General features: G+C 43.8%; 1 protein-coding gene across 1 annotated transcript in view; it reads left to right on the top strand.

Moving 5' to 3' along the window:
- prmt9 (protein arginine methyltransferase 9) overlaps positions 1–21,783 on the top strand; it is a 63,406-nt gene that overhangs the window by 39,823 nt on the left and 1,800 nt on the right. Inside the window, exons 6-10 of the mRNA XM_078212352.1 lie at positions 5,165–5,357; positions 6,470–6,653; positions 10,374–11,091; positions 13,009–13,162; positions 13,275–13,397. Coding sequence (XP_078068478.1) covers positions 5,165–5,357; positions 6,470–6,653; positions 10,374–11,091; positions 13,009–13,162; positions 13,275–13,397 — 1,372 coding nt within the window. The remainder of the gene's footprint in view (positions 1–5,164; positions 5,358–6,469; positions 6,654–10,373; positions 11,092–13,008; positions 13,163–13,274; positions 13,398–21,783) is intronic.

The raw sequence follows: 21,783 nt of genomic DNA, 5'->3' as shown, positions 1-21,783 counted from the left end.
TGACTACAGGCAAGGTTCCAGAGGACTGGAGAATAGCCAATGTTGTTCCCTTGTTAAGAAAGGAAGCAGGGATAATCCAGCAAATTATAGGCCCATGAGCCTGATATCAGTGGTGTGGAAGCTTTTGGAGAAGATGCTGAGGGACAGGATATATGCACAGTTGGAGGAAAATGGACGAGTTAGTGACATGCAGCATGGTTTTATATGGGGAAGGTCATGTCTCACCAACTTGATTGAGTTTTTTGAAGAGGTGACAAAGAAAATTGATGAGGGAAGGGTTGTGGATGTAGTTTATGTGGACTTTACTAAGACATTTGACAAGTTCCCACATAGGTTGGTACAAAAACTAAAATCACATGGGATTTGGGGTGGGCTGGCTAGATGGATACAGAACTGGCTTGGTTATAGAAGACAGAGAGTAGCAGTGAAAGGGTGTTTTTCAGAATGGAGATCTGTAGCTAGTGGTGTTCCACAGGGATCAGTGCTGTGACGTCTGTTGTTTATAGTGTATATAAATGATTTGGAGGAAAATGTGGGTGCTCTGATTAGTAAGTTTGCAGATGACACGAAGATTGGTGGAGTTGCTGACAGTGCTGAAGATTGTCAGAGGATACAACAGGAGTGGCACAGTGGTTAGCACTGCTGTTTCACAGCGCCAGGGACCTAGGTTTGATTCCTAGCTTGGGGCACTGTTTGTGCGGAGTTTGCACGTTCTTCCTGTGTCTGCATGGGTTTCCTCTGGGTGCTCCGGTTTCCTCCCATAATCCAAAAATGTGCAAGTTAGGTGAATTGGCCATGCTAAATTCTTCCTCAGTGCACCTGAACAGGCACTAGAGTCTGGCGAGTAGGGGATTTTCCACAGTAACTTCATTGCAGTGTGAATGTGTCACATTCTTGTGATTGATAAATAAATAATAATAATATAGATAGATTGGAGACTTGGGCACAGGAATGGCAGGTGGAGTTTAATCTGGACAAATGCAAGGTGATGTATTGTGGAGGATCAAATTTAGGTATGAACAATACTGTAAATGGCAGAACCCTTAGGAATATTAACATACAGAGGGATCTGGGCGTGCAGATCTACAGTTCCCTAAAAGTGGCAACACAGGTGGCCAAGGTGAATAAGAAACATATGGCATACTTGCCCTCATCAGCCAGGGCATTGAGTACAAGGGTTGGGAAATCATGTTGCAGCTTTTTAAAACCTTGGTTAGGCCGCATTTGGAGTATTGTGTGCAGTTCTAGTCACCACATTATCAGAAGAACGTGGAAGCTTTGGGGAGATTGCAAAGAAGGTTCAGCAGGATATTGCCTGGTCTTGAGGGTGTTGGCTATGAGGAGAGGTTGAATAAATTAGGATTGTTTTCACTGGAAAGACGGAGGCTGAGGGGAAACCTAATAGAGATCTACAAAATTATGAGAGGTGTAGACAGAGCGGATAGTCAGAGGCGTTTTCCAAGGGTGGAAGTGTCATTTACAAGTGGGCACAGGTTCGAGGTGAGGGGGGAAAGTTAAGGGAAATGTATGGGAGACGTTTTTCATGCAGAGAGTGGTGGATGCCTGGAACGCGCTGCCAGGGAATGTGGTGGAAGCAGGCCCATTAGCAACATCTAAGAGGCATCTGGATGGGTAAGTGAATAGGGAGGAAATAGAGGGATACGGACCGAGTAAGAGTAGAAGGTTTTCTTAGTTGAGACATCAGATGGGCACCAGCTTAAAGGGCCTGTTCCTGCGCTGTACTTTTCTTTGTTCTTCCTTTGATACAACATTTTGTGGTATGAGACAGTGTGTTAAATCTAATACCAATTTTTTATGTAACTAACTTAAATGGACAAAATGAGCAGCCAATCTGTGGCTTTGTTGCCAATCTAAGATAAAATGGTCTCTTAGTCTTAACTTGGATTTAAACAACTCATGGATAAGGAAAGGTTCGATGTACTAAATAACCTCATCTCACTTTTTAAAACATTTTTGATTCTATCTCGCCCAATTTTGAGGAACTCCTTAAACAAGCACTCCAGGTTGGCTTGTTTGAAAGTAAGTGAAAAGCAACATCTAGTTGAGTAGGTAATTTCCCCAATAATGAGTTATTCAAGTTTTTAGGTGTCCAGATCACCAACAACCTGTCCTGGTTCCCCCATGCCGACATTATAGTTAAGAAAGTCCACCAATGCCTTTACTTTCTCAGAAGACGAAGGAAATTTGGCATGTCAGCTACAACGCTCACCAACTTTTACAGATGCACCATAGAAAGCATTCTTTCTGGTTGTATCATAGCTTGGTATGGCTCCTGCTCTGTCCAAGACCGCAAGGAACTACAAAAGGTCGTGAATGTAGCCCAATCCATCACGCAAACCAACCTCCCATCCATTGACTCTGTCTACACTTCATGCAGCAAAGAACAAAGAACAGTACAGCACAGGAAACAGGCCCTTCGGCCCTCCAAGCCTGTGCCGCTCCTTGGTCCAACTAGACCAATCGTTTGTATCCCTCCATTCCCAGGCTGCTCATGTGACTATCCAGGTAAGTCTTAAACGATGTCAGCGTGCCTGCCTCCACCACCCTACTTGGCAGCGCATTCCAGGCCCCCACCACCCTCTGTGTAAAAAACGTCCCTCTAATGTCTGAGTTATACTTCGCCCCTCTCAGCTTGAGCCCGTGACCCCTCGTGATCGTCACCTCCGACCTGGGAAAAAGCTTCCCACTGTTCACCCTATCTATACCCTTCATAATCTTGTATACCTCTATTAGATCTCCTCTCATTCTCCGTCTTTCCAAGGAGAACAACCCCAGTCTACCCAATCTCTCCTCATAGCTAAGACCCTCCATACCAGGCAACATCCTGGTAAACCTTCTCTGCAATCTCTCCAACGCCTCCACGTCCTTCTGGTAGTGCGGCGACCAGAACTGGACGCAGTATTCCAAATGTGGCCTAACCAGCGTTCTATAAAGCTGCATCATCAGACTCCAGCTTTTATACTCTATACCCCGTCCTATAAAGGCAAGCATACCATATGCCTTCTTCACCACCTTCTCCACCTGTGTTGCCACCTTCAAGGATTTGTGGACTTGCACACCTAGGTCCCTCTGTGTTTCTATACTCCTGATGACTCTGCCATTTATTGTATAACTCCTCCCTACATTATTTCTTCCAAAATGCATCACTTCGCATTTATCCGGATTAAACTCCATCTGCCACCTCTCCGCCCAATTTTCCAGCCTTTCTATATCCTGCTGTATTGCCCGACAATGCTCTTCGCTATCCGCAATTCCAGCCATCTTCGTGTCATCCGCAAACTTGCTGATTACACCAGTTACACCTTCTTCCAAATCATTTATATATATCACAAATAGCAGAGGTCCCAGTACAGAGCCCTGCGGAACACCACTGGTCACAGACCTCCAGCCGGAAAAAGACCCTTCGACCACTACCCTCTGTCTCCTATGGCCAAGCCAGTTCTCCACCCATCTAGCCACTTCTCCTTGTATCCCATGAGCCTTAACCTTCTTAACCAACCTGCCATGTGGGACTTTGTCAAATGCCTTACTGAAATCCATATAGACGACATCCACGGCCCTTCCTTCATCAACCGTTTCTGTCACTTCCTCAAAAAACTCCACCAAATTTGTAAGGCACGACCTCCCTCTTACAAAACCATGCTGTCTGTCGCTAATGAGATTGTTCCGTTCTAAATGCACATACATCCTGTCTCTAAGAATCCTCTCCAACAACTTCCCTACCACGGACGTCAAGCTCACCGGCCTATAATTTCCTGGGTTATCCCTGCTACCCTTCTTAAACAACGGGACCACTTTCGCTATCCTCCAATCCTCAGGGACCTCACCCGTGTCCAAAGAAGCGACAAAGATTTCCGTCAGAGGCCCAGCAATTTCCTCTCTCGTCTCCCTGAGCAGTCGAGGATAGATGCCATCAGGCCCTGGGGCTTTGTCAGTTTTAATGTTCCCTAAAAAACCTAACACAGCCTCGGCAAAGCAGCCAGCATAATTAAGGACCCCACGCACCCTGGACATACTCTCTTCCAGCTTCTTCCTTCGGGAAAAAGATATAAAAGTCTGAGGTCACGTACCAACTGACTCAAGAACAGCTTCTTCCCTGCTGCTGTCAGACTTTTGAATAGACTTATCTTGCATTAAGTTGATTTTTTTCTGCACCCTAGCTATAACTGTAACACTACATTCTCCACTCTCTCGTTTCCTTCTCTATGAACGGTATGTTTTGTCTGTATAGCGTACAAGAAACAATACTTTTCACGAAATGTTAATACATGTGACAATAAATCAAATCAATTTGATTTGATTTATCTCCACTACTAATATGTTGACTTTTATTTAACGCACCATACAATGGCGGTGCCAGTATTTCCTGATCACTGCGCTACCTCCCATTGACAGGGAAGAATTGTAAATTGTTGCAAATGATCAGATTACCATCTTCAAAATATAATTTAGAACATGCATAATGGTGTAATCACCATTAACCTGACGTATGCATGATTTAAAGTGGAGTTCTTAGGTATTTGGACATTTTGGCTAATGGATTTAATTAAAAGTAAGTTTTCAATTTTATTAAACAGTTTCCAGTAATCTTATTAAAAGGATTCTGATATAAATTTCTAATGTGTTAAATAAACTAGGATTAAAGAAATGCTAATCCATTGTTAGGGCAAGCAATTTGTTGTGCCATAACATTATTTCATTTGCCCCATATACTGTGACTTTGATTTAAAGTTCTAAAGCTAGTCATTACAGGTTTCCTACCCTGACATACAGCGGGAAATAGAGACTGTACAGTCTACATGCTGTGGTGGCACATGAAAATAAACATTGTCATGGAAAATGCCCAGCATCAAAGGATCAACATGGAGAGTGCAGCTAGCGAACAAATGATGCAAGGAGAGACATGCCAAGACCCTTCTAATAGTCTTTGCAACTATTTGTAATTTTCAGCACCGATATTCATGCTATTTAAAATAAAAACAGCTTTTTGGATTGTTTTAACCTGGTATTACAACTGTAATCCTCACACTGTTAAGGGGATTTTAAAATTATATACAACTTATAAGACAAAATTAAGCAAAATTAATTATAGAATGGTTAATGAGAATTTGGCATCACAGTTTGTTGTTACCCTGTTTGACAGAGTTTGCTTCAATGAGGTTGGTGGATTGCGTGTGAATGAAGCAATAACATGGTACAGTCCTGTTAGCAATGAACCCTGTATTGATGATGCTGCTGAACCCTACACTACTGAGAGAATGAGACAAGTTCCTGGTGGATACACACCATTGACTGACCACTTCCAAGCCATGACCATTGATTTCAACAATCCACAGGTATGAGAATGAATTCCATTCCAAAAGCATATTCTTAGTTTGAATCCTGCTTGTTACTTTTTGCAAATGAGACAGAATTAATATTGTTAACGGTCTTTTAATTTTATTGAAAGGTCAGAGCTACACAAAACTATGTGTACGGAGAATTGGGCACAAGAGCATGAAGGTCCTTCAGTACTTTTGATAATGTTTAAGTTTTTCCATTGTGTATTTGTCTCCCAGAGTGTGATAACTATCTGGTCAAAAATATCATAAGGGCGATTCTCCCAGTCTGCTGCACTGCTTTTGTATGCAGCAGGCTGGGAGACTCGAGAGGAGACTTCTTCGCGGGCTCCCTCCTGGATGCCACGGCCTCTGTGAGTCTCCAGCAGTCGGATTTCTGGCGCCATCAGCTCCACGCCAGAAATCGGCAGGGAGCTGCATAATTTATGCAAATGTTCATTTGCATACAATTGTAATATCATTAGTGGGCCCAGAACTGACAGAAGGACCCGCTGAAACTTTGAAAATATGTTTTGGAAGATTTTGGACTGTGCATATGCAAGCTTCCAATACGTGCTTGTAGCAGTCAAGGCTCCTCCTGAAAGTATGAAACTAATGTAGAGCCCTTTCATATTCATCTGTCAATAGCAAAAAACTTCCTAAAGTGAAGTATCTACTTTTGCACCCCTTTCCTTGGACTGCCACCTTGCCGTGGTGGAGAAAGTTGAACGTTTTGTTGATCCCGAGAGCAATGCTGTCAGTTGTCTTTAAACTCCTGGCAGGGTCACCCATGACGGTAAGGTCAGAGGGGAGGAACCTGATAAAGTGCAATCCAAAACAAGTCCTCAATGGCAGATCAGGCGGAAGATATTCGGATGGTATCAATGGCGGCGATGGCAGATGAAGGCCGCAGCAGCAGGGAAATCTCTAGTCCCACTATTTTACCACATTGTAGTTAGAACTATAAGTAATTTTCTTAGTTAAAAGGAAAATAAAATCACTTTAATTTAACAAGGTTTTAAAAGGCCTCTAAAGGTAAAATATTGCCCATTATTTTGAACATACTGCACATAGAGTATGACCTGAAGTCTGCAGCAATTTGTAACCATCATTTGTGTACATTGTATTAGGAATTGGAAGAATTGACCACCAGGAAGTCTTGTCGACTTTGTCTTCCAGTAGTTAAGGAAGGTGTGCTGGATGCTATTGTAGCCTGGTTTGTTCTGCAGCTGGATGAAGATACAAGTCTTTCCACTAGCCCTGATGAAGAGACCTGTTGGGAACAGGCTGTGTATCCTGTACAGGGCATGCTTGGTAAGTGTGAAATAATGTAAATGGGGGAGTTGCCATTAATTTGAAGGAAAAGTTTAGTTGAATTTTAAATCTCATAATCTACAAAACTACAAAAATAAAAAAAAGGTTTATTTATTAGTCACAAGTAAGGCTTACATTAACACTGCAATGAAGTTACTGTGAAATTCCCCTAGTCACCACAGTCCAGCGCCTGTTCGGGTCAATGCACCTAACCAGCACGTCTTTCAGAATGTGGGAGGAAACCGGAGCACCTGGAGGAAACCCACGCAGACACGGGGAGAACGTGCAAACTCCACACAGACAGTGACCCAAGCAGGAAATCGAACCTGCGTCCCTGGCCCTGTGAAGCAGCAGTGCTAACCATTGTGCTACCGTACCACCCACCGACAGGAGGTTAAATATGAGGGTTTTGGTCGAGCAAATAGGGAGAAACAGTCTGCTCTGATGAATGTGTTGCTAACCAATGGTGCTAGATTTAAAATAATTGGAGAAAACTAGTGGGAAAAGGAATCAAATTTTTTCACATCGGGGTTGTTAAGTCTGGGCTACATCACCTGAAAGATATGAATCAGATTCCGTAGGAACTTGAGTACAGTGTTATGTTAAAAGGTGGGTTATGCAAATTGCTGTTTCAATTAGAAAGCTCAGACTAAATGGGCTAAATGGCCTCCTATTTGCTGTAAGGGAAGTCTATTTTGTGAATCAGATGTGAAACGTATTGCCTATTGTTAGGTAGGGAATAAAACAAACAGCGTTAGACATTTAACCCTGATATAACAACAGTGTGTATTTATATATCACCTTTAATGTAGTGATTTATCCCAAGGTGTTTCACAGGAAAGTTATCAAACAAAATTTGACACTAAATTACATAAGAAAATATTAAGACTGGTAATCAAAAGCTTGTTGAAAGTGGTAGCTTTAAGGAGGCGAGAGAGACAGAGAGGTTTGGGGAGAAAATGCCAGAACTTAGGGTTTATACAGCTAAAGGCATGGTTGCCAATAATGGGGAAAAGGAAATCTGGGATGTATAGAGGATTGCAATTAGAAGAAAGGCAGGAAGAAGTGAGGTTATGACAGGGTTTGAAGACCAGCATGAGAACTTTAAATTGCAAGTATTTCTGGACCTGGAATAAACTTGGGGAAACAAACACAGGGATGATGGGTGAACTGGATTTGGCGCAGGCTACGATATGGGCACGACAGCTTTGGATGGAAGAGGGGAGCAGCCCAACAGAGCATTGAAATAATCAAGAGGTAATAAAAGTATAGAGAGTTCCAGTAGAAAAATAGTCTGAGGGGAGGGCAGAGACAGTGTAATGAACATAGGAGTGGGCTGTCTCAGTGACAGAGAGGATAAGGGGTTGAAGCTCAGTTCAGGCTCAGCTTCGAGCAAAGGTTGCGCATTCTGCTTCACCCTCAGCCAATGGTCAGGGAGAAGAATGGAGACGGTGGCTAATAAAATGGAGTTTGAGGGCTGAAGACAATGCCTTCACTCTTCGCAATATTTAATTGGAGGACATTTATATTGCTACTTGATTTGACCACAGGACTTTCAATATCTAAATACAGTTATTGAGCTATAAATAGGTAAGTGATTTGATTGATTTATTATTGTCACATGTATTAGTATACAGTGAAAAGTATTGTTTCTTACACACTATATAGGCAAAGCATACCGTTCATAGAGAAGGAAAAGAGAGAGTACAGAATGTAGTGTTACAGTCATTGTTAGGGTGTAGAGAAAGATCAACTTAATGCAAGGTAGGTCAATTCAAAAGTCTGATGGCAGCAGGGATGAAGCTGTTCTTGAGTCGGTTGGTATGTGACCTCAGACTTTTGTATCTTTTTCCCAACGGAAGAAGGTGGAAGAGAGTGTGTCCGGGTGCATGGGATTCTTAATTTTGATGGCTGCTTTTTGAAAGCAGCGGGAAGTGTAGGCAGTGTCAATGGGTGGGAGGCTGGTTTAAGTAATGGAATGGGCTTTGTTCACGACCCTTTTGTAGTCTCTTGTGGTCTTGGATAAAGCAGGAGCCATACCAAGCTGTGACACAACCGGAAAGAATGCTTTCTATGGTGCATCTGTAAATGTTGGTGAGAGTCGTAGTGGACATGCCAAATTTCCTTAGCCTCCTGAGGAAGTGGAGGGGGAAGGGTGGGTGAAAATGAGACATTGGCTGGAATTCTCTGATCTTGCACGTCCCATTATTGCTGCCAGCAAAATGCAGAATTTGGCATTCAGCTAAACTTCCGTTCATAGAAGCAGGACTGGAAAATCCCAGCCGCGGCCGAGGTCAGAGATTTCCAGCCACGATACTTTTTTGTGCATATACTGTACTTCATGTTAATTTATATAAAGTCTATCTGTTAAAAACATGCAGTTTCAAATCTTTCATCTCATGACTGTTCTTGACTTTTCCTCACAAGTGCTGAAAATATAGCATTAATACAAAAGCAAATTACTATGAAATTTAAAAAAGAAAATGTTGGAAATACTCGCAAGTCAGGTTATTAATGTAAAACGTTGAGCTAAATTTAATGACCACACAATGGTTATCTGTCCATTAGCCAGAAAGCTAGTGACAACCCTGCCGCAATTAATTCCAGGAGCCGTGATGGGATTCAGTGCCCATCAGGTAGTTAACTGTCTGACGTTGCGATTCCCATCCCTTTTAAAGGTGAGGAACCTGCCTTAAAGGGCTGCCAGGCAATCAGTGACCAGTCCCAGTAGTGTCACCAGGAGCTGCAGCCACTGCTGGGCCTGCACAGATTGCAGGGAGACAGAGACCACTGGGCAGGGCCCTCTGTGAGGCACATGGTGTCCGATCAGGATGATTTCACCCCACACTACCTGATCCCACATGGAGGATATTCCGAGCGGCCATCTGCTTTTGAATGGACTTGCCTTGCATTAAGTTGATCTTTCTCTACACCCTAGCTATGACTGTAACACTACATTCTGCACTCTCTCATTTCTTTCTCTATGAACGGTATGCTTTGTCTGTATAGCACGCAAGAAGCAATACTTTTCACTGTCTGCCAATACATGTGACAATAATAAATCAAATCAAATCAAAATCACTTGGCAGTGCTCCCCCGCCTCTGCTAGACTACTACGCAGTGGGAGGAGGCTTGTAAGTGTCCCATAATTAGCCACTTGAGGGCCTCAATTAGTCTCCATGGTGGAAGACTGACCTTGAGCTCTCCACTGCTGCCTAATTAACTGTGTGTCTGTCACCAACAATGTGGTCTGACTGCTGAGTATTTCCAATATTTTGTGTTTTAATCTGTGATGTATATGTTTTTGTGACTTGTCTCCAAATCCCACCCTGCATGAAAATCTCCCCTTCAGATCATTTCCTCCTGATTTCAGCTAATGCATTGCAATTATTTTCTGCTTCATTGTCTAATTTCATCAAGCTTTGGCGGTATTGTTCGAACTTCTGATTTTTGGTACAATGTATTCGTCTCCTGACTCAAGTGTTTAATATTTTGGCACAAAATTGATTACTTGGAGCAGGCTTCATGTGCGTGAGTGATTTGAATAAATTGCCATAATTCCAGTGGTTCTCATGACTCATAAATTATTCAACATTACATGGGAGTTATGGTATGTCATCCAAATTCCTCAATTAATATATGGACTGTTGTTTTTTAATGGTAATTCGATTCAAATGCAATGCTCTATTTTCCTCATGTCTGTTTTTTTTCCTGTTTTAGGCCAGAGAGTGAAACCTGGTAATACTCTGGTAGTTGATGTTTCCTGCAAGAACTCATACCTGGTTTTTCACAGTATTGCTGTATTGAGCCATGAACACAAAATGGAGATTGAAGTGAATACCATGAGTAATCAAATGAGTGATAATCTTGCAGGTGAAGCTGAACTTTGTGATGCTTTGGCCAACCTTCAGACTACGAGTGAACCCAGAATGACCCTGCTACACTGTATGCTCGAATCTTCAGAAATAGCTCGTCTCAATAACACTCAATATAATGACCATTTCAAATCCGCCTTAAGCAGTATATTGTCTTCATTAACATTAGTGGATGGTGGAATATGTTTCTCACAGACCATAGATGACAGTTTAAATATGAATATAAACTGCCAAAGTTCTTCAGATCTAACCAGTGATATGTTGTGCATACTGGATGTATCAGAGGGTTTTTCCATTTTGCCCTTGATCGCTGCCAAGTTGGGACCTGTTAAAGTTTTTAGTTCCTTGGAAAAAGTACAGCAGCAAGCCGCATTAAGCGCTTTGGCAGAGTTTAATGAAATTTCAAAAGATGTGTTGGAGTTTTGGCACAATTACCTGGAGGATGACTCTACACTATTACAAAGACCTCAAACAGGCAAACTATGGAGTGTGATTATTCTTGATGCTATAGAGACGTGTGGACTCATACGACAAGGTTTGGTGGAGAAAGCAACTCTAGCTAGGTATGTCAGCTTTTCTTTAATTGTTTAAAAAGATGCAACTGAAACCTAAGACCTATTGTCGCCATTGTCAACAATGGTGAAACGGAAGGAAAATTCACAGGTAACTTAAGTTTGACCTAATTTGTCACATTTAACTGAGGTAGTTGGGCTCTCTGAACTTTTATTCTTCTGGACCACATCTGTGTGTACATCAGAGCCTGCGATGGGGTGGGATGGAGTGCTGAATTCTATATTCCTGCTAATTTGTGTATATGTTAAATTGCTGCCACTAACAAAACCTGGATAAATTTAATATTTATCCAGGGGTTAGGCAATAACTTTAAAACAGCCTTTTCCAATCCTTAAGGTCCACAATTTTCAAACAGAACAAACAAATGAATAATGAGTGTAATTGGAACTGTTTAAGGCTGTAGCACGTGGTTGCCAGTTCTAAAGGACAGCGGATTGGGCAACCCTGTCGTAGAAGGTGATTTTAGAGCTGCAGTGAGCTGTGAAAAGGGCTGCCCAATAGGCTGGGGACTGTTGCCTGGTAAACGTGAAGGCCAGAACTGCACTCCTATCAATTATTACAGTATTTATTCCCATATCATTGAATGATTAGAATGTATTTTTCATATGAAATTTAATTTCCTGTATTCTACAGTTGTTTAGTAACACAGAACCTGAGTATTGCTGATTTTTTTTTTTGACAAGGTTTTTCATCTTGCTCTCATCAGGACAATTGGAAAGAATATCAAATGTAAAAGGATAACAATTTATACTATAAGCTTTGAAAAACTTTGACAGAATTTTTTTCAGCGATACTAAAATTATTCTAATGTACGTATAATTACACTGCATCACAATTCTTCTTCTGCAGTTAATGTTGATTATAATTTCTATAAGCATTTTAAAAAAATGCATTCTATAAAAACCTAACCTACAAATCCTATCTTTATGAAATTTAACAATTGAATGAACATTGCTTAAGCACATCTAAACATTTGCTTTTAAACTAAATCTGTCATTTACAGACCAGCTTCAACCAGGAAGAATATTAAATGCTTATGAGCATTCCTTTGTTTCACTAAATTTGAGACTTGGGAGATTATCTTTTAAATGTTTTCATGGGTACAACTAATCCACGTACTCTGGTGTGCACTGCAAACTCCGTATTTTAATGATTCTACATTCTCTTTGTTGCAAAGATTGTTTACTTCTCTATGCCATCAGGCTCCTCCTCTTCTACCTCGCTATTGCTCCAACCCTTATCTATGCCTCTGTCCACTCCAGATTGACTATTCAAAAGATCTCTTCGCTGCCCTTCCATCTTTGACCCTTCAGAAACTTCAGTTCATTCCAAGTTCATTGCACCAAGTCCTGCTAGCCCTTATCTTCCTGTCCTTTCATTTTACATTGACGATTACTCACCAATACTTCAAATTTAAATTCTCACACTTCCATTTAAATCTCTTCATAGTTTTGCTTCTCCCTAGGCCCACAGATTGTTCCAGCTCTGCAACTCCCATCTGTTTCTCTGACCTCTTGCACACCAACCTCTGTTCAATCTGTACCTCAACTCACACTCTGAAATCATCTGTCTAAATCTCTGCATTTCTTCATTTAATCATGTCCTTAAAAACAACTTGTTTCAGGTCACTTTTCATCCCTCCTCTTTGGTTCAGTGTCTAATCTTTTGATTCTGTCTCGAGGAAGCGCTTTAGGAAGTTTTACTACATTTAAAGGCTCCTAAAGATTTAAGTAAATTCATGTTTCGTTTATATCTGTATCATTTCTAGCTCTGAAAAGTGCAAGATAGTGCCTAGAGCAAAGCATGTTGATGTGGTCCATCAACCTTGGAAAGACACAAAGCTTAAAGTTTATTGTTGAATCAACTTCATTATTGGGACATGTAATATTTTTGTATTTTGTTTTTAGATGTTTGCTTCGACCTGAGGGAAAGTTGTTGCCTCAGTGCATAAAAATATATGGGATGTTCATCGAATCTGAGACATTACAGCAAGAAAGTTCCGTCCAAGGAAAAGAAGCCACGCTGGGGTTCAATATTGCACCTTTCATCAATCAGTTCAAGGTTCCTCATCTATTTTTATAGATTAAATAATACTTAAAATTCATTTTTATAAATGATTGCACAGAACATGTAATAAATAGCTTTAATTTAAATATAATTATTTTCCTTACAGGTACCAGTCCATGTATTCTTGCATTTATCAACATTGCCTCATGTCCGATTAAGTGAGCCAGTGGAACTGTTAAAGCTGGATCTGATGAGTCTGGCCACTGATGATTTGCACAGTGAAATCAGGGTAAGGTCATCTTTCAAAAGCTAAGTCATTCAGTGTACAAACTCCACAAGCGAATTTTCCTCTCCTGTCTGTGGTGGGTTTCATGATGGGTAGGAGTGGAAAATTTGGAGAGAGACCAAAAATCAGATTCCTGCCGGTGGGAAAAGTTTAGAATGCTTCCCCCACCACTTCCATGGTGAGCTGGAGGTGGGTTGGGTTTCCCACTGGTCCATGGTGGGAATGCTGTTTTCATGCATTATCACTATGTCATGAATGCTCTTTACGTATGCTACTTAGAATCATAGAATCCCTACAGTACAGAAGGAGGCCATTCAGTCCATCAAGACTGTACTGACCACAATCCCATCCAGGCCCTACTCCTTTAACTCCACACATTTACCCTGCTAATTCCCCTGACACTAGGGTCAGTTTATCATAGCCAATCAACCAACCTGCATATCTTTGGACTGTGGGAGGAAACTGGAACACCCGGAGAAAACCCACACAGACACGGGGAGAAAGTGCAAACTCCACACAGACAGTGGCCCGAGGCTGGAATTGAACCTGGGACACTGGCGTTGTGAGGCAGCAGTGCCAACCACTGTGCCACCATGCCACCCCACTTGCTGGAATCATGTAGCCCCTTCCAGTATAGCGCTATATCAGCAGGAAGTTAGACCGCTCTGAATCATATTTGGGAATAAGTGCAGTTGATGGCAGTGCGTATGTGCGTAATGGAGTGGCAGGTGATAATGGGCAGTGGTGGGGTTAAGGGAAAGAGAAGGGGGACATTGGGCAATGGTAGAGTTTGAGGGTCAGGTTGGAAGAAAGGAGAAGATGAAGAGACGTTGGCAGGCAGATGGGAGACTGAGGGTGGGGAAGCTGGAGCCTGTCATGGAAGGTAAAATTCAGGCACAGAGTGGGGGGATGTGAATCGAACTGTATGAATGTGAGGCTGTGCTCACATATTCCGGTGTACGAGGTGGATGTTGTGTTAGTGTGATACCTGATGCATGGGTTGCACAGAGACGCCTAGAGGTGTGGGAGGGTAAAGGCTTGCACGTGAGGGATGTGTTGTTTAGAGACTCATGGAGGGATGGCAGAGGGAGACCATGTTGTGATCAGTTATTAAGGAATGGGATAGCTCAGTCATATTTCCTGGTCTTGGACCAAAAGTTCGAGGTGACAGATTATAGACAGCTCTGGGGCTTCCTGGGCCACGTAACAGGGCTATACATAGTATGCACGTCATAATCCCGTTCCAGGAAGTGGTAAGCCTTGTGTGCTCAATTGGTATAAGGCACCGCTTTGTGTGCAGGGCATGTTCATAGTCTTACAGTCAGTGACGGTGGGATTGTCTGGACTGTATATGGGACGGTCATGGTTAGCGGAAGCACCTGCAGCATGTAAAGTGGAAATACTTAATACAAAGGGGGGTATTCAAAACTCTCCTGGGTGGCGTGGGGTAGGGGGTGTGGTCCTCCTCTGTATGTGACTATGCACACACCCTCGAGATGGAGAGGGGTGAGGTCCACATTGTTCATGTTGATGCTGCTATGCCCAAAGAACAATACAGCACAGGAACAGGCCCTTTGGCCCTCCAAGCCCGTGCCGCTCCCTGGTCCAAACTAGACCATTCTTTTGTATCCCTCCATTCCCACTCCGTTCATATGGCTATCTAGATAAGTCTTAAACGTTCCCAGTGTGTCCGCCTCCACCACCTTGCCTGGCAGCGCATTCCAAGCCCCCACCACCCTCTGTGTAAAATATGTCCTTCTGATATCTGTGTTAAACCTCCCCCCTTCACCTTGAACCTATGACCCCTCGTGAACGTCACCACCGACCTGGGGAAAAGCTTCCCACCGTTCACCCTATCTATGCCTTTCATAATTTTATACACCTCTATTAAGTCTCCCCTCATCCTCCGTCTTTCCAGTGAGAACAACCCCAGTTTACCCAATCTCTCCTCATAACTAAGCCCCTCCATACCAGGCAACATCCTGGTAAACCTCCTCTGCACTCTCTCCAAAGCCTCCACGTCCTTCTGGTAGTGTGGCGACCAGAACTGGACGCAGTATTCCAAATGCGGCCGAACCAACGTTCTATACATCTGCAACATCAGACCCCAACTTTTATACTCTATGCCCCGTCCTATAAAGGCAAGCATGCCATATGCCTTCTTCACCACCTTCTCCACCTGTGACGTCACCTTCAAGGATCTGTGGACTTGCACACCCAGGTCCCTCTGCGTATCTACACCCTTTATGGTTCTGCCATTTATCGTATAGCTCCTCCCTACATTATTTCTACCAGAATGCATAACTTCACATTCATCAGGATTGAACTCCATCTGCCATTTCTTTGCCCAAATTTCCAGCCTATCTATATCCTTCTGTAGCTTTTGACAATGCTCCTCACTATCTGCAAGTCCTGCCAATTTTGTGTCGTCCGCAAACTTACTGATCACCCCAGTTACACCTTCTTCCAGATCATTTATATAAATCACAAACAGCAGAGGTCCCAATACAGAGCCCTGCGGAACACCACTAGTCACAGGCCTCCAGCTGGAAAAAGACCCTTCCACTACCACCCTCTGTCTCTGTGACCAAGCCAGTTCTCCACCCATCTAGCCACCTCCCCCTTTATCCCATGAGATCCTACCTTTTTCACCAGCCTACCATGAGGGACTTTGTCAAATGCTTTACTAAAGTCCATATAGACGACATCCACGGCCCTTCCCTCGTCAACCATTCTGGTCACTTCTTCAAAAAACTCCACCACGTTAGTGAGGCATGACCTCCCTCACAAATCCATGCTGACTATCGTTAATGAGTTTATTCCTTTCTAAATGCGCATACATCCTATCTCTAAGAATCCTCTCCAACAACTTCCCTACCACAGACGTCAAGCTCACCGGCCTATAATTACCCGGGTTATCCTTCCTACCCTTCTTAAATAACGGGACCACATTAGCTATCCTCTAATCCTCTGGGACCTCACCTGCGTCCAGTGACGAGACAAAGATTTGCGTCAGAGGCCCAGCGATTTCATCTCTCGTCTCCCTGAGCATCCTTGGATAGATTCCATCAGGCCCTGGGGATTTGTCAGTCTTTATATTCTCTAACAAACCTAACACTTCCTCCCTTGTAATGGAGATTTTCCCCAACAGTTCAACACTCCCCTCCGAGACACTCCCAGTCAACACATCCCTCTCCTTTGTGAATACCGACGCAAAGTATTCATTTAGGATCTCCCCTTCTTCTTTGGGCTCCAAGCATAATTCCCCACTTTTGTCCCTGAGAGGTCCGATTTTTTCCCTGACAACCCTTTTGTTCCTAACGTACGAATAAAATGCCTTGGGATTCTCCTTAATCCTGTCTGCCAAGGACATTTCGTGACCCCTTTTTGCCCTTCTAATTCCCCGTTTGAGTTCTTTCCTACTTTCTTTGTACTCCTCCAGAGCTCCCTCTGTTTTTAGCTGCCTGGACCTAACATACGCCTCTCTTTACTTTTTGACCAGTCCCTCAATTTCCCTGGTTATCCACGGTTCTCGAATCCTACCCTTCCTATCCTTCTTTTTTACAGGCACATGCCTGTCCTGTAGCCCTAACAACTGTTCCTTAAAAGACTCCCACTCATGCCAGATGTGGATTTACCCTCAAACAGCCTCTCCCAATCAAGAGCTGCCAATTTCTGCCTAATCCCACTAAAGTTAGCCTTCCCCCAATCCAACACCTTACCCTTGGGACACCACTCATCCTTTTCCATCACTATCCTAAAGCTAACAGAATTGTGGTCACTATTTGCCACATGTTCCCCTACCGAAACTTTGAAGACCTGATCGGGCTCATTCCCCAGAACTAGGTCCAGTATAGCCCCCTCTCTAGTCGGGCTATCTACATATTGTTCCAAAGAACCCTCCTGTACGCATTTTACAAATTCCTCCCCATTCAGAGTCCCAGCTCTCAGCGATTTCCAGTCTATGCCAGGGAAATTGAAGTCTCCCACTACAACAACCCTATTTTTCCTGCACCTATCCAGTATCTCCTGACATATCCATTCTTCCACTTCCCTTGGGCTGTTGGGGGCCTGTAGTATACCCCCAACATAGTGACTGCGCCCTTCCTGTTTCTAAGCTCCACCCAGAGTGACTCGTTACACGACCCCTCTGAATTGTCCTCCCTCTGCACCGTTGTAATATGCTCTCCAACTAATATTGCTACTCCCCCACCTCTTTTGGCCCCTCCTCTGTCTCGCCTAAAACACTTGTACCCCGGAATATTCAGCTGCCAGTCCTGTCCCTCTTTCAACCAAGTCTCTGTCACCGCAACCACATCCAAATTCCTCGTGAGCATTAAGGCCCTAAGTTCGTCTGTCTTACCTGCTACGCTCCTTGCATTGAAGTATAAGCACTCCAGACCTCCAGGCCCAGTGAGGTCATCCTCCCCCTGAGTGCTCTTCTTCTTTGCCAGCCTTGTCCCAGCCCCAAGCTCGTCCCCAGCCTCTACACTTGTAGACCTAATATTTTGATCCCCACCCCCCTGCCATACTAGTTTAAACCCCCCCCGAACTGCACTAGCAAAACTCCCGGCCAGGATATTCGTGCCCTTCCAACTTAGTCGTGACCCGTCCTTCTTGTACAGGTGCCACCCTCTCCTGAAAACTTCCCATTGATCTCGGAAAATGAAGCCCTCCCTCCTGGACCAGTCCTTTAGCCAAGCATTCAATTGTACTAACTCCCTATTCTTAGCCTCACTGGCATGAGGCATTGGGAGCAGCCCAGAGATGGCCACCCTGGAGGCCCTACTTTTTAGTCTATTTCCCAACTCCCTGAATTGCTCTCGTAGGATCCCCCTGCTCTTCCTATCTACGTCATTTGCACCAATGTGTACAATGACATCCGTTTCTTTATCTTCCCCTTTTAAGATGCCTCCTATCCGCTTGGAGACATCCATTACCCCAGCACCAGGTAGGCAGACTACCATCCTGGAGTCCCGTTCGCACCCACAGAATCGCCTGTCTGTGCCTCTAACCTATGCAGCCCCCACCACTATTGCTCTCCTAACCCCTCTCTTTCCTTTCCGGGCCACAGAGCCTGACTCTGTGCCAGTGACCTGGTCACTGTGGCTTACCCCTGTAGAGTCATCCTCCTCCACACTATCCAAAACAATATACTTGTTTTGGAGTGGGACAACCACAGGTGACCCCTTCACTAATTGCTCACTCCCCTCCCCTCTCACACCTGTCGCCGAGCCCTCCCTATTATGAGAGACAGCCACTGGAGTACTCTCTGGTATGTTACCCTTCTGACCTTTACTCCTCCTAACTGTGACCCACGTGTCTTCCTCCCGATGCCCCGGTGTAACTAGTTCCCTATAACTCATGTCAGTTATTCTCTCATTCTCCGACTAGACCAAGGTCAGCAATCTGCAGCTCCAGTTCCGTGACGCGGTCCCTCAGGAGCTGCAGTTCCATGCACCTGGCGCAAATGTGAACCTCCGGGAGGCTAGGTGTTTCCAGGAACTCCCACATCCCACACCGGAAGCACCGAACTGGCCTATCATTCATAGTTACCCTTATCCTATATAGGTTTGGATAAAAATAACTACCCTGTCTCGCCCTTTCTGCCTAAGCCCTGTGAGCCAAATGAGTTCAGGTGGAATGGTTGGAATGTTGCCCACAATTATGATGGGATCCAGGATGACTGGAGAATAATGTTGGGAGCTCTACCAGAACACTGTGGAGTTCCAGGAGGACTAGAGGGATCCAAACATTCACAGGAGTCAGGTTGAATCTAGTCTTAAAATAAAAGCACATCAGCATCATCTTGCAAGGCTGATACTGCCCAACGCTGTGAGGATGTGTCCATGAGATGTTTTTGCTCGAAGTAAACAATTTTATGCCAAAATATTAAATACTTGAGTCAGGAGACAAATACATTCTACCAAAAATCAGAAGTTCAAAACAACACTGCCAAAGTTTAATGAAATTAGACAATGCAGCAGAAAATAATTGCAATGCATTCGCTGAAATCAGGAGGAAATGATCTGAAGGGGAGATTTTCATGCAGGGTGGGATTTGGAGACAAGTCACAAAAACATATACATCACAGATTGAAAAATCACAAAATATTGGAAATAATCAGCAGTCAGAGAGCATTTTTGGTGACACACAGCTTATTAAGCAGCAGATATTGCCTACTGCTGTGAGGATGTGTCCATGAGGTGTTCCCCAGAATGTGAACCTGAGTGTACTTTATAACTAGGATCCACTGGGGGGTGTGTCTCTGAGCTGATGGAAAGTGCAGATAAATGCAGTGATGAATTTTCTTCCAGTGGCTCCTCAGCTTCCTTGGCTGGGACTTATGTTGGCTCGGAAGCTGTCTGGACATGCTACTGTCTGGTGTGTAAAACAGAGCTGATAGATTTAGTTCATGAACAGACGGAATACAACATTGCATGGCACTCACTGAGAATGTCAGGATGTGATGAACATGTGGGGGGCTCACTGTATTAGCTTGCTGGGAAAGGTCGCACTCTTCCTTCCCCACAGGAGTGATCGCTGTCCTTGCCCATCAACTGGGCAGACAGCATCCTCCTCGAACTCGGAACCTGCATGTTGGCTCTCCTCTTCCAGTCTGGGATCTCTCCCTCTTGTTGTAGACAAGCTTGGCCTGCTTGAAGATAATGACTGGAATGTGATGAGAAGGGATGGAGCAGGAAGCATGCACCCCTGCTGAGCCCTTCTCGGTCAGAGATAAGGATGGGTTTGTGCAGCATGATCGATGAGATGCTGGTGATAAAGTGCCCATGAGGCAATCAGTGTTGTGTGTCCCCTGCTAATATTGTGTGAAATTTTTGAGCAGTGTAACCCTTTTGAGTGTTTGATGCCATTGAGAGTGAGAGATTGGAGTGAGTTGAATGTTGACACACCCTGGTAGAGTGGATGAGATCATTCATTCGTTTTTCTTCCTGCACTGTAACGTGTTTCTCAGGCACTTGTCCGAAATGCTGACCTCGCTTTTAATTGCTTCCCAGGCCAACATGGTGAGCTCTCTGGAACTATCCCTGGGATGGAAGACATCCTAGTGTTGTCAGATTCCATTTTTGAAGGCCTCCCCGAAGTCATTACTAAACCTTAGGACATCTTTCTTCTTCAATGCAGATTTTTTTTTAAAGCGACCTTAGTGCAAAAGGAGGACATTTGGCCCATCAAGTCTGCACCGACTCACCAAAACCCCAGCCCAGCCCAGTCCAGCCCACTCCGCCCTATCCCCATAACCCTGTGCATATACCATGGCTAATCCACCTAGCCTACACATCTTTGGACTGTGGGAGGAAACCCACGCAGACATGGGGAGAACGTGCAAACTCAACACAGATAGTGATCCAAGGCCGGAATTGAACCTGCCCTGGGTCCCTGGTGCTTTGAGGCAGCTGTGCTAACCACTGTGCCACCCACCTGGAGAAAGCTCCCTCACAAAGCTGGGCTGGAGAGAGTCAATGTGTGTTCAAGTAGTGTTTAAATATGGTGCCTGGACCTTCAACCCTATTAGGCACGGTGGAACCAGTTTCCACTGCATGATTTGGAGAGATACTTATCTATGCATAAGTAATGAGCTTCCAAGCACAAAATCGAGTGCGATTTCCCTCCACGACACCCAGCATGAAATACCCTGCGGAACCTGCCCGATCCATCACTTAGTTTCAAAGGCAGAGAATTCTATCATAGGTCTTGTTTTACTTTTAATATATGTTTTATGATTTAGAATCATTAAATTTCAAACAAATAAACTAAAATCAGTTCTGATCTTTTACTGTTAATTAGAGATCTTACTATGCATTGTTTCCTGTTGAATTTAACTAAACTAAGACCCTCCATTATCCATAATAACTGTGACCCTTAGGGGTGACACAGTGGTTAGCACTGCTGCCTCACAGCTCCAGGGACCTGGGTTCGATTCCCGGCTTGGGCCACTGTCTGTGTGGAGTTTGCACATTCTCCCCGTGTCTGCGTGGGTTTCCTCCGGGTGCTCCGGTTTCCTCCCACAGTCCAAAGATGTGTGGGTTAGGTGCATTGGTCTTGCTAAATTGCCCCTTTGTGTCCCGGGATGAGTAGGTTAGAGGGATTAGTGGGGTTAAGGCCTAGGTGGGATTGTTGTCAGTGCAGACTCGATGGGACAAATGGCCTCCTTCTGCACGGTATGATTTCCATGACCCCAAACCAGAAGAAGATGGAAATTGATAAATAATTACAATTCCCCAAATATTGTTTTTGTACATGATAAAAAGAAAAGTTAAATACAAATTAAAGAAAAATTAATTCATCAAGGCAAAGAGAATTAAGTGCAAATGTTAAACGCATGCTTATTTTCAACATTAATGCAAGTCTTTATCCAATGAATTTT

This window comes from Mustelus asterias, chromosome 1 (genome assembly GCF_964213995.1).
Source record: "Mustelus asterias chromosome 1, sMusAst1.hap1.1, whole genome shotgun sequence".
In the NCBI taxonomy this organism is placed as follows: domain Eukaryota; kingdom Metazoa; phylum Chordata; class Chondrichthyes; order Carcharhiniformes; family Triakidae; genus Mustelus; species Mustelus asterias.
The sequence above is the reverse complement of the archived record's forward strand: the minus strand, read 5'-3'. Positions and strand labels throughout refer to the sequence as shown.